General features: G+C 33.3%; 1 protein-coding gene and 1 pseudogene across 1 annotated transcript in view; one reads left to right on the plus strand and one right to left on the minus strand.

Moving 5' to 3' along the window:
• SPAG6 (sperm associated antigen 6) overlaps positions 1–14,236 on the minus strand; it is a 70,843-nt gene that overhangs the window by 38,676 nt on the left and 17,931 nt on the right. Inside the window, 3 exon segments of the mRNA XM_054590867.1 lie at positions 5,256–5,439; positions 9,802–9,912; positions 13,544–13,601. Coding sequence (XP_054446842.1) covers positions 5,256–5,439; positions 9,802–9,912; positions 13,544–13,601 — 353 coding nt within the window.
• LOC129084292 (40S ribosomal protein S3a-like) lies at positions 7,151–8,021 on the plus strand (annotated as a pseudogene).

The raw sequence follows: 14,236 nt of genomic DNA on the forward strand, positions 1-14,236 counted from the left end.
AGTTGGACCCAAAGAGGCCTACACCAAGACACATCATAACTAAAATGACAAGCTTGAAGACAAGGAGAGAATCCTAAAAGCTGCAAGAGAAAAGTAGCTGGTAACATATACGGAATCACCAATGAGACTGGCATCTGACTACTCAACAGAAACATTTCAGGCCAGAAGGGAGTGGCATGAAATATTAAAAATGATGAAAAGCAAGGATCTACAAACAAGAATACTTTACCCAGCAAGGCTATCATTTAAAATGGAAGGAGAAATAAGGAGCTTCACAGACAAGAAAAAGCTAAAGGAGTTTGTTAACACCGAACCAGTACTGCAACAAATGTTAAAGGGCTTGCTTTAAAAAGAAAAAGAAAGAGAAAAAAAAAAGCAGAGAAAAACAGTCTAACAATAAAATGGCACTAAATACTTATCTATCAATAATCACCTTAAATGTAAATGTCTTAAATGCTCTGACCAAAAGACATAGGGTAGCTGAATGGATAAGAAAACAAGACCCAAGATGTGCTGAGCCCAAGAGACCCATCTCAGATCGAAAGATATACGAAGACTAAAAGTAAAGGAATGGAAAAAGATATTTCATGCATATGGAAATGAAAAAAAGCTGGGGTAACAGTACTTATATATGACAAAAGAGACTTTAAAACCAAGGCTATAATAAGAGACAAAGAAGGACACTACATAATGATAAAGGGAGGATATAACCCTAGTAATCATTTATGCACTCAACATGGGAGCACCTAAATATGTAAAGCAATATTGATAGACAAAAAGGGTGAGACTGACAGAAATACAGTCATGTTTGGGGATTTTAACACCCCATTGACTTCAATGCATAGATCTTCCAGGCAGAAAATCAACAAGGATACAGTGGCCTTAAATGACATACTACATTAAGTGGATTTAATTGATATCTTCAGAGCATTTCACCCCAAAACAGCAGACTATACATACTTTTCAAATGTACATGGAATTTTTTCTAGGATAGACCACATGTTAGGACACAAAACAAGTCTCAATAGATTTAAGAGGTTTGAAATCACATTAACCATCTTCTCTGACCACAATGCTATGAAATTAGAAACCAATCACAAGAAGAACCATGAAAGACATGGAAGCTAAATAACATGTTATTAAACAAGTGGGTCAACAACAAGGTCAAGGAAGAAATCAAAAGACACCTTAAAACAAATTAAAACTGAAGACACTACAATCGAAAATCTGTGAGGCACTAGGAAAGCAATCCTAAGAGGAAAACTCATAGCATTACAGGCTTATCTCAAAAAACAAGTAAAAGCTCAAATAAACAATCTAACTTTACACTTAAAGGAACTTGAAAAAGAACAACAAACAAAGCACAGAGTGAGTAGAAGGAAGGAAATAATAAAGATCAGAGCAGAAATAAATGAAATAGAGTCTAAAAAAATGATACAAAAGGTCAATGAATCCAGGATCTGGTTCTTTGAAAAGAAAACAAGATTGACAAACCTTTAACCAAGAAAAAAAAAAAGAGAGAAAGGAACCAAGTAAATAAAATCAGAAATGAAAGAGGAGAAATAACAACTCACACCAAGAAAATACAAAAGAATACAAGAAAATACTATGAACAACTGTATGCCAACAAACTGGGAAGCCTGGGTGAAATGAATAAATTCCTAGAAACATACAATCTTACAAAAATAAATTAGGAAGTATCAGAGAATCTGAATAGACTTATTACACTTAATGAAACTGAAGCAGTAATCAAAAAACTCCCAGCCAACAAAAGCCCTGGGCCAGATGGCTTCACGGGTCAATTTTACCAAACATTTTGAAAAGCAATAACAGCTCTCCTTCTCAAAATATTTCATAAAATCCAAGAGAAGGGAAGGCTCCCAAACTTATTTTACAAGGCCAGCATTACCATAATTCCAAAACCACATAAAGATATTACAAAGAAAGAAAATTACATGCCAACATTCCTGACAACTATAATAGCATAATCAATAAAATATGCTTACAAAATACCTAGGAATAAACCTAATCAAGGATATAAAAGACCCATACTCAGAAAATTATAAGAAACTGAAGAAAGAAATTTAAGAAGATACAAATAAGTAGAGGTACAAACTGTGTTCATGGATAGGAAGAATTAACATCATTTAAATGTCCATACTACCCAAAGTGATCTATAATTCAATGCAACATTCCTATCAAGATTCCAATGATATCTTTCATAGAACTAGAATATCTCAAAAATATATATGGAACCACAAAAAGCCCCACATAGCAATAGCGATCCTGAGAAAGAACAAAGTTGGAGAAATCATGCTACCTAATGTCAAACTATACTACAAGGCCATAGTAATCAAAACAGCCTGGTACTGGCATTAAAACAGACACATAGATCAATGGAACGGAATAGAGAGCCCAGATAAACCCACACCTTTATTTTCAATTAATATTCAACAGGGAAGCAAGCACATACAATGGGCTAAAGAGAGTTTATTTAATAAATGATGTTGGGAAAATTGGTCAGATACATGCAGAGAAATGGAGCTAGACCACCTTCTTACACCATACACAACAGTAAATTCAAAATGGATCAAAGACTTAAGTGTTAGACCTGAAACCATAAAAATCCTAGAAGAAAACATAGGCAGCAAAATTTTGGATATTGCTGATAACAATTTTTTTCCGGATATATCTCCCCAGGCAAGGGAAACAAAAGAAAAAAATAAATAAATGGGACTACATTAATCTAAAAAGTTTTTGCACAGCAAAGGAAATCATCAACAAAATAAAAAGACAATCCACAGACTCGGAGAATATATTTACCAATACATCTTATAAGGGGTTAATATCCATTAGTTTTAAAGAACTTAACAAAACTCAACACCAAAAAAACAAAGAACCCAATTAAAAAATGGGCAAAGGACTTGAATAGACATTTATCCAAAGAGGATATATACATGGCCAATATACATATGAAAAGATGATCAATGTCACTAATCATCAGAGAAATGCAAATTAAAACCACAATGAGATACCATCTCATACATTTCAGAATGGCTATCACCAATAAAACAACAAACAGCAAGGGCTGGTGAGGATGTGGAGACTCTTTTGCACTGTTGGTAGGAATACAGATTGTTGCAGCCACGGTGGGAAGCAGTATGGAGATACCTCAAAAAATTAAAAATGGATCTGCCTTTTGACCCCGCAATCCCACTTCTGGGAATAAATCCAAAAGAACCCAAAACACTAATTTGAAAGAATGTAAGCATTATTTATAATCAACAATATATAGAAGCAGCCCAAGTGTCCATCAATAGATGAGTGGATAAAACAACTATAGGACATTTACAAAGTGGAATTCTACTCGGCCATAAATAAGAAGAAAATTTTACCCTTTGCAACAGTATGGATGGACCTGGAAAACATTATGCTAAGTGAAATAAGCCAGTCAGAGAAAGACAAATACCATATGATTTCACTCATATGTGGAATCTAATGAACACACTTAACTAACAAGCAAAACAGAAACAGACTCATAGATGGAGAACAGATGACAGCTCAGGGGGAAGGGAAGTTTGGGGGTGGAGGGACTGAGCAAAAAGGAAAAAGGACTCATGGACAAGAGTGTGGTGATTGCTGGAGTGAGAGGAGTATAAGGGGACTAAATGGTAATGGGAAAAAAACACAATAAAGACTTTTTTAAAAAGCTAGCCTTCAAAAAAAAGTAAAGGAAGAAAATTTGGAAAATGAAGAAAAATATCCTTAATTTTATCACCCCAGTAACACAAACATGTATCTTTTTGTAATTTTTGTTCACATAAAAACTTATTTTTATATTATGATAATTGTAATATGTTATTTTGTTCTTTTTTACATTATAATCACTTCTCCATGTTACCACATGGGATTATAGTTGCCTTTTTAATTTGCTGAGTGAAAGTCCATTAAGTAAACTACCATAATTTATCCTCTACATTCCTGCCAGATATTTGAGGGGTTTTGTTATTACAAATAATGTTATAATAACATTTGCATGAATATAGTTTTTCATTCTGTGGAATTATTTCCTTAGGAGCAATCCTCCAAGAAGGCCTTTTAGAGTAACCATAAACTCTTTTGTGACTTAGTTTTACCAAACAACTTTTTACAAATTTATACAATTTGTAGTGTCTCCATCAATGGGTAAAAACATTATCATGTCCTTTCTAACCATCAATGTTAATACTAATATCTTTCTTTTTTTGAATATTTACAATGTGTCAAGCACTGTTCTAAGTGCTTCACATGCATTATCTCATCATCCTCGCAACAAATCTCTAAGGTAGCTACTTAGAACATCTAAATAAATCTCTGAGTTCTTTTTCGCAGATGAGGAAGTAAAGGTTCAGAAAGTTTAAAAGCGATATCCAATGTCACATAGCAACTAAGTGATAGAACTTGGACTCAAATTCTGGTCCTCTCTAACACTACAGTGTCCCTAGCCACTTGGCTCTATTTCTGTTTTACTCTTCCCCAACCCCAAGTAATAAAAAGGGGGGAAGATATTTACAATGATGTTTTAATCTACAGTTCTTGATTACTAGCAAAGTAGATAATTTTTACATATGTTAAACTGCATAGTGTTGTTGTGTTATTTGTTCATATTACTTAGTAATTTCTATAAAGTTGTGGGGGCAATTTTGTTCCCTGTGTATTTTTTACTGATGAGGTGTGTCAGCACAACCTTTGCACAAGAGGTCCTGGAACTGAGCTGTCAGTTTATAAGCAAAGGTGGTCCTTCTTTTTCTCTTCCTCCCTGCCCAATATGGGCCAAATACAAACCTGTCCTAGAAAGTTATGTCCATATGTTTTGAACATCAGTCACTTATATGACATGGTCTCTGACTGATTTGGAATACCCTATATTATAAGTAAGAGTGAAGACTCAATGTACCCTGAGGGGAAACAAACTAATTTTTCAACTGAACAAATTTGCCAAAGTCTTTGAGAATTAATATGTCATTCATCCCATTTCCCACCCCGCACCTTCTCTTTCCATCTACAAATTTCTCTTCTGCTAACTAAGATAAAGACTGGAATGTATAGATGTTTTTATGAGTTTGTAATCCAAACAATTTGGGCATCATTCAGAGCTTATCTCCAATAATATATAGAAACATCATTAAAAACTCACCTCTACTTTACTAAACAAAGTCAGATTTACCTAATAAATATAAACTTTAATAATCCTAGTTTAAAATATGCTCCATTGCCTGCATTATGTCCTGTAATATTCCCAAGTGCCCAGGCTGCAGCCTCTTTGACTCTAGGGTCAAAATCTTCCAAGCATATCACTAGCATATCCAGTGCTCCACAATCAACTATTGCCTTAGCTAATTGAGGAGAGTGTTTACTAATTACTTATAACACAAAGGCAGCTGCTTTCTTGTAGAAATACCACAAGGATAAAATAGACAAAACTCAAAGTGAGTTGAGCCCTTATATAACAAAAAGTTAAAATAGACCAAAAGCAGTGTAAAAAATCACATTAATATAATTAAGCTCAACAGCTTTTATACACAAAAGAAAAACATCCTGCAACATCATTTTTATTTTTCGGTGATCCATTGCTTTTGTTCAGTAACCAAACAAAAACAATGTGAATCTTTTTTTACATTTCAAATATTTTATTCTAAAATATGTACATATAAAATATTTCCTGCAAACTGTATTTCCTTTAAAAAATCTATAAAATAATAAGACTTTTATGTATCTGTATTACACTAAAGGTATTTGTTTGACCCATGGGAACTCTTGGATTGTTAGCATGTGCAACTAAACTGGCAACTGACAAATTTGTTTCCTTTACTTGCCCTCAGTCTCTAAGCCTGGTAGGCCTTTCATGACCTCAACTAATCTTTCTGGTGTTCTAAGTTATCCCGAAATAACCACCATGTTTTGAGACAAATAAATATAAAGAAAAAACATTCATGATGCATTTTAAAACTTTTTCTGGCAAATAAACAAGCCAAACAATGGGACACACTATTTATTTCTTTGTAGAAATGCTTTTTTAGAAAGGTAAATATGAATGACTTGCCATTATGTGAATTTTTTAAGTAATGCTTTATATTTATAACATTTTCTATACATAAATTTTTATTAGATTAAGAAATTTAAAAAAGCTGAAACATGATTTTCTTCATGTAGCTAAGAAAATTAAATGTCTACGAAGTATTTGGCTGTAACACTCACTGTCATTGTATGGTTCACATAATGATACAGTACTGGTCTCCTAACTCTTCCTTTCATTAATACAACCCAGTTATTCCCCTATTCTATTTCTACTTCATTACAGTGACTACTAAAAAGTGACTGGGTAGCACAGCACCTGTTTTAAAAGCATTCTATTTACTTAGACTAAAATATTAAAATACAAAAAATGTATATGAGAGAGAAAATACACCAAGTATATTTTTAACCTTATATTTCAAAACCTGATATACATTGATGATATAAGAAACAGGCTATTTAGTAATGATTTTTTTATTTTATATATTTTTTTAGTTTCTTAAATGGAACATGTATTTATTAAAATATTTGTTGTAAAGTCTAATTTTATAGGCCAGTAACCAAATTAGCTACTAATTATTGTAAAAATGAGAGTTTTAAAGTAGCTTTCCAAGGATTATTTTCTTATAGTCATGGAAAAATAATGGTGATACATTCCTTATCATTACTTTAAGCTAATTTGACTTTTTATATTATATAATTTTCAAATTTACGGACAACTTATTGTGTATTAATAGTCATTACTAACTCCAGTACAAATACTTCACACTTTCTGATCTCATTCCTCCTTTCTCCTAATTTCTGCTTCCCCAAATTCCTCTCTTCTCTCCCATTTCTCACCAAAGGAATTTCCTTTAAAACAAACAAACAAAAGCAACACCAAAGGACTTTGTGCCTCATAAATAGATATTAAATCTCCTATGAGAAATGAGTTTTAAAAAAACTGGTAGATAAAGGAAATAGACAGTTGTGAATAATGCATCACATTCTCACTTTCTTATCACTTTTCTGCCCTAATATTTTTTTTCTTTACAACTAAATGTGAACATCATTCACATTTAAAAAACTTCTATTAAGAACCTTCTAGCCTTTTTGGCTCCCTGAGCAGCACCATGGCGGTGGGTGAGAACAAGCGCCTTACAAAAGGCGGCAAAAAGGGAGCAAAGAAGAAAGTGGTTGATCCATTTTCTAAGGAAGATTGGTATGATGTGAAAGCACCAGCTATGTTCAATATCCGAAATATTGGAAAAACACTAGTCACGAGAACTCAAGGAACCAAAATCACATCGGATGGTCTGAAGGGTCGTGTGTTTGAAGTGAGCCTAGCTGACCTGCAGAATGATGAAGTTGCATTTAGAAAATTCAAGCTTATTACTGAGGATGTCCAGGGCATAAACTGCCTAATTTCCACGGCATGGATCTTACCCGTGACAAAATGTGCTCCATGGTCAAAAAATGGCAGACCATGATTGAAGCTCATGTTGATGTCAAGACTACCGATGGGTATTTGCTTCATCTGTTTTGTGTTGGTTTTACTAAAAAACGCAACAATCAGATTCGGAAGACCTCTTATGCTCAGCACCAACAGGTCCGCCAAATCCGGAAGAAGATGATGGAAATCATGACCCGAGAGGTGCAGACAAATGACTTGAAGGAAGTGGTCAATAAATTGATTCCAGAAAAGGCATTGGAAAAGACATAGAAATGGCTTGTCAGTCAATTTATCCACTTCATGATGTCTTTGTTAGAAAAGTCAAAATGCTGAAGAAGCCCAAGTTTGAATTGGGAAAACTCATGGAGCTTCATGGTGAAGGCAGCAGTTCTGGAAAAGCTACTGGGGATGAGACAGGTGCTAAAGTTGAACCAGCTGATGGATATGAACCCCCAGTGCAAGAATCTGTTTAAAATTCAGACTTTTAATGGTGATAAATAAAAAGGCCTATTTGTGGTAAAAAAAAAAAAAAAAAAAAAAAAAGAACCTTCTATGTGGGATGCCAAAGCATACTCTGCCCTCAAAGGATAGAGATAAGAGTCCAGGAAGAAGAAAGTCTAACAGTATTTGATGATAGAAGGAATACCTACAAGAAAAACAAAATTTCTGTGACTTCTTATAGAAATAAGACAATCATTAGTAAATGACTCTCCAATTCATAAAAATGAGACACATTTTTCAACTATTATGATTTGTGTTTACTTTTTAAATTTCTGGTAAAATATATGTTATAAAATTTACCATTTTAACCATTTTAAAGTATACAATTTAGTGACATTTAGTACTTTCACAATGTTGTGCAATCATCTTTCTAGTTTCAGAATATTTTTATCACCCCAAAAAGAAATCCCTTATGTGTTAAACAATCACTCCTCATTCCCCTCTCGCCTGGCCCTGGACCACCACTAATCTCTTTCTGTATCAATGGATTTCCATGTTTTGCATCTGTCTCTATGAATTTGCATATTCTGTATATTTTGTGTCAATGGCATTATATAATATGTAGCCTTTGTGTCTGGTGTCTTCCTCTTTGCATAACATTTTTAAGGTTCATCCATGTTGTAGCATATATCAGTACTTGATCCTGTTGATGACTGATAATATTCCACTGCATGAATATATAACATTTTGTTTATCCACTCATCTTTTGGCTATTGTGAATAATGCTGCTATGAACAGTTGTGTACAAGTTTTGTTTGAACACCCATTTTCAATTCTTTTGGAAATATTATAACTAGGAGTAGAGTGGCTGGGTCGTATGGTAGTAATGTTTTAACTTACTGAGGAATTGCCAAGCTGTTCCAAGCAGCTGTACCATTCTACATTTCTACAGCAATGTATGAGGGGTCCAATTTCTCCACATCTTTACTAACATTTGTTATTTTCCTTTTATTTTTTTTATTATGGCCATCCTTGCAGGTAACATGTTATCTCATTATGGTTTTGATTTGTATTTCCTATTGACTAATGCTGTTGAACATCTTTGCATGTTTGTTGGCCATGTGTACATCTTCTTTGGATAAATGTCTATTCAAGTCCTTTGCCAATTTTTAATTGGATTGTTTGTCCTTTGGTTAGACAAATAGGAGTGTAACTTTAAAGATATGTCAAGAAAGATACAGTCCTACATTATGACAAACTAGCAGAATGGAATGAACAGTCCAAGGTCCTACCTTTAGGAAGGTCCTTAAATACTGTTAGGTACTGTTAAGTGGTGCTGTACCAAAACATAGAGTGAAATCAGACAGAAGGAGAAAAAATACTGGGGCACTCTTACATGACCCTTAAAAGGCCTGACATGTGTGCATACTCAGTAAAAATGCTTTATCAAAACTTCCATTAAATACATTCTCTTTCCTTTTGGATGCTTCTCTCCTCCTTGCTTTAAAGCAGTTTCTTACCATTGCCATTAACCAAATTTCACCTGTGTATAAAGATTTCTGTAAACAACTTTTGTTTGCCTAAGGCTTTATATACCTGAGACTGATCCCATAATTTTAATAATTCTATTCACAGAAATACTGCTTTATGTATGATTCCATTACACTTTCAAAATCTGTTTTCTCTTTATATTAATAATAATGGAAAAAATCTACATATCAACCTCAAAGTAGAATGCCGTAAAGATATTATGTTCAGTTCAAAGAACTGAAGGTGTATTAACATCTTAATACTAAGACCTACAAGCTTGCAAATATCCCAAACTATCAATTTTTTAAGTCAAAAGCATAACTTATTTTTTTAAAAATTCTTACATCCTATTCTGCCATTGAATAAACAAGCTGTAAAAGAATGTCGCTTTTCACAACTGTGCCTGGTAGCTCACCATTATAATTAGCCAATCTCCCAAGTGCCAAAGTGGCAATCTGTTGAATCCAGAAGAGAGACCCCAGCGAAGACACTACACTGAGTTAAATTATGAAAGGACAGCCCTGGCCAGGTGGTTCAGTTGGTTGGACCATCATCCTGTGCACCAAAATGTTGTGGGTTCAATTCCTCATCAGGGCACATGCCAGGGTTACTGGTTTATTCCCAGTCGGGGCACTAATGGGAGACAACCTAGCAATGTTTCTCTCTGTCTCTTCCTTTCTCTAAAATCAGTGAACATATCCTTGGGAGAGAATTTTTAAAAATGATGAAAGGACAGAAATCAGTAAAACTTAAGAGGCAAGGATACAATTCAGAGAAATTAAGAGGAAAAAATCAGCAAAACCCAAAATTAGTCATTAAAAACTAATGGGATATTTAGAAACATGTAACCAGGCAAGATACAAAATAATGGAACCTGTAATTCTCAAAGCAGCAGCATAGTGTGGAAATAAGAATGACTTTGGGATTAGATAAGAGTTTAAACCCCTGATTTGGCAAATACTAGTTCTGTGACCTAACAGAGCTGTCATGATGAATGCAAAGAAAGGTTATAAAGCGCATAGTATAATGCCCAGCGAATGGGAAAGGGGGCAGAGTCCCTACTCTCCCTACATCCCTGACCTCAGCCTTTGCAAATCCTGTCTTTTAGGGCTCAGTTCAGATCCTTTCCTCTCAATGAAGTTTTTCATTTGTTGTTTTTTTTTTCTTCTCTGATTCCAGATGTTGGGTGTTTTCTCTGATTCCAAATGAACTTAGAGTTCATCAGAGAAATTTTATTTAAAAAATTGAGGAGGTAAGGAAAGGGAGACAAATAATAATTGCATTTTGGTCATTTTATTGGACATTCCAACTCTTTATATTAACTTTGCCTTCATAGAAAATATGTAAAATAGGCAACTGCTATTTGTGCTTTAATGATGGTGTTGTAATCTAAAGTTACAAGAAAGGTAATGATGTTAATGACAGTGTTTTAGTACAAGGTTACAAGAAAGATAATGATGGAGTTCAAACTGAAAAAAAAGTCTCTTGATTTTCTAACCTTTATGTAATTTACACCTAGTTATTCAACTGATGTTACTACATCTTTTCTAAACAAAACATATTCTAGCAATCTATAAAAGTATATTCTTTTATAATACTATATCCAGAAACATTTGAAATAGAATAAAAGAAAAACATTTACAATAACATTTAGGATCAGACTAAAGTAAAATAAAATAGTACTATCAAATAACATAAACAGAGAATGATGATGCTTACCTCAGATACATTTAATGATGAAACCTGTGGTTTTTCATTGTTTCCAATTTCATTTAGTGACCATTTTTATGTCTAACTTGGTTTGGTTACATCATCTTAGACAAGGCCACAATTCCATGTTTAAATACCACACATGCTAATTAACTTTGCAGACACAAAGTACTCCTGCTCATGCCAAGGTCATAGCTCCAATAAAACAAATCAACATGTCTATGCTCATAAGTGTTGTTTACATTATTATCTATACTATTTTTTATAGAGAAAATTTCTGAAATAACAAAAAGTTTAAAGCACAGAATAAAGTATTAGAATTACTGTGAAGTATTATCATGGGTTCTTTCTAGAAAGCTGGGTTTGAAGCAATTTGTTGATCTCTTCTTTGTCATTTGCTTTATTACTTGATTTTTTTGTTTGTTTTTTTAATTGTGGCAAAATACGCATAACATAAAAATTACCAATTAAACCATTTTTAGTGTATAATTCAGTGGTATACTAAGCACATTTCCAATGATGTGTAATCATCACCATTATCTAGAAACTGTTACAGTGTTTTCTACAGAAGCTATACCCTTTTACATTTCCACCAGCAAAGTACAAGTGTTCAAATATCTCCATATCCTCACCAATGCTTATTTTACATGTTTTTTTAAAGTAATAGCTATCCTAATAGGTGTGAAGTGGTATCTCATTGTGCTTTTGATTTTTATTTCCCTAGCACTAATGATGGTGAATATCTTTTTATGTGTTTATAGGCCATTTGTACATCTTCTTTATTGAAATGCCTAGTCAACTCCTTTTCCCATTTTAACTAGGTTATTTGTCGTTGTTGAATATAACTTAACATTTTTGAAAATAAATATGCACCATTAAAAAAGAAAAGCTAAATTTGTTAACACATATGTAAAGTTTTGTAATACATACATTAGTGAGGCAAAAAATATAAAGTAAAATTATGCTTAGAATAGTTTTAAAAGAATCACAATTTTAAAAAATAAGACTCATGATCATGGTTCATGTTATGTTTTTTCTTTATGACTGTTATTTCCTTTTTTTCTTGCTTGATAAATTTATGTGAAGGAAGTGGCTTATTATCTTTTGAAATATAATTGGAAAATCAATCTATGCTTAGTTATTCAACCTAGATATTTTAAATTAAAATTTAAAGAACATTGAACTTTTAAGTTAAGAATTTAATGAATTCATCTAACTAGGTCTATAATATTTAACATAATTGTGAGTTAATTATTAGTTACAGCATTTAGCTAATATACCAAAAGTCTACAATTTTGGAAAATTTCACTTTTAGCCAAAAATTGCAATTTTAGCCGTAAAATATTTTACCCCCAAAGGTATTTCAGTTGTTCATATGCTCAAAGAAATTTTCTACTTTATGTATTTTTCTCTCCATTTTTCTGTTGCATCTGGCCCAGGAAAAATAATGCCAATAAAATGATACATAATTTCTTTCCCTCTATTCCTGTATTCAATATCCAAATTAGGCTTCTACATGGAAACTTCTACTCTATCATACATTTCTTATATTCCTTAGTTCAGACAGTAGCACAATGAGGATTTTGAAAAATTTTAAATCTCTGAACCTATAAAAGTAAAAACTAAAGTTTCCATTTAAAATATCTTTGGGGGTGGGGGCAGATAGAAGAGGGTAAACTGGATAAATGGTAACAGGAGATTAGACTTTGGATGGTGAACACACATACAGATGATGTATTATAGAAATGAACACTTGAAACTTATATAACTTTGTTACAAATGTAACCCAATAAGTTCAATAAAAAATTTGTTTCAATAAAATCATTCTCCCTGGGTGGTGTGGCTTAGTGGGTTAAGCACCAGCCTGTGAACCAAAGAGTTGCCAGTTCAATTCCCAGTCAGGGCACGTGCCTGGGTTGCGGGCTGGGTCCCTGGTGAGGGGCACACAAGAGGCAACCACACATTGATGTTTCTCTTCCTCTCTTTCTTCCTCCCTTCCCCCCATCTAAAAATAAATAAATAAAATCTTTTTAAAAAATCATTCTTATTAGAGAAAACACTGTTCTTAATTTCTAGTCCTTAAATTGCCTCTTAGTGTTTTATAATCATCCAGGGACATGTTTTTTATCTCTTCCACAGATTAAGTATGGACACTTTGTTATTTAATTACAGGTTTGTCCTAAAAATACAGTTAATGATGCAAGAGATACTGAGAGAGAAAAAGGGATAGTGAAGGGGAGGGTGGAGAGGAGAGGGGAAAAGAAGTGTATGTAACATAAAAAGAAATTTTTCCTTTCCTGCCTGTCCATTAGGAATCCTTAGTGATTGATCCTTGGTGAGCAAATGCATGAAAATTTAGAAGCCATGAATTACAGCAGTCTGAACAGTTGCTATAATATCAGATACACAAGGTCTCCAGGGAGCAGCTAATGACCTCATTGGGGTCTCCACTGAAGGACCAGCAAGATCTATCTAATATTAAAAATAATTCATATACTATACTCTAATATTTATAAAACAACTTAGTCTACACAAACTGATAAGCTAGTGTGAAACTATTTTGAAATTTAATTTACAAACGTTTACAATTCTCCCCCTCCCCCAACTTTATAGCTTTGAGTTCCTTTTCTATTTTTCTTGTTCCAGTGCCATGCTGGAGACATTGTTGCTAATACCTGCACTGCAATACAGTTATGCTGATCCTGCCACAATTATTCATTCAAAAAACAGATCAGGGTTTACCAAGTGGCAAGGAATAGAACTACACATAGAGTTAATGCAGCTCCTACTCTTAGGAAACTAAAAATCAGATGGAGATTATTAAATAGCCTCTAAATAATCACAGCTTTTTCTTTTATTCCTTTCAATGCAACATAGGCCTGATTACTTTGATGTTGCATACCAACTGCATATATCAATTAGGAATGAAATATAAAATTCCCAAAGACCAAAAAATTACCCATTCATTCTCATTTTACATATATAACTTATAGTCTTCTGTTTTTAAAGATATTTAACATCTTGCCCTGGCCAGGTTGTTCATTTGGTTGGAGTGTCATCCTGTACACC

The sequence above is a fragment of the Pteronotus mesoamericanus genome, unplaced genomic scaffold (assembly GCF_021234165.1).
Source record: "Pteronotus mesoamericanus isolate MK-2021 breed Mesoamerican mustached bat unplaced genomic scaffold, CSHL_Meso_final contig_130, whole genome shotgun sequence".
NCBI lineage: Eukaryota > Metazoa > Chordata > Mammalia > Chiroptera > Mormoopidae > Pteronotus > Pteronotus mesoamericanus.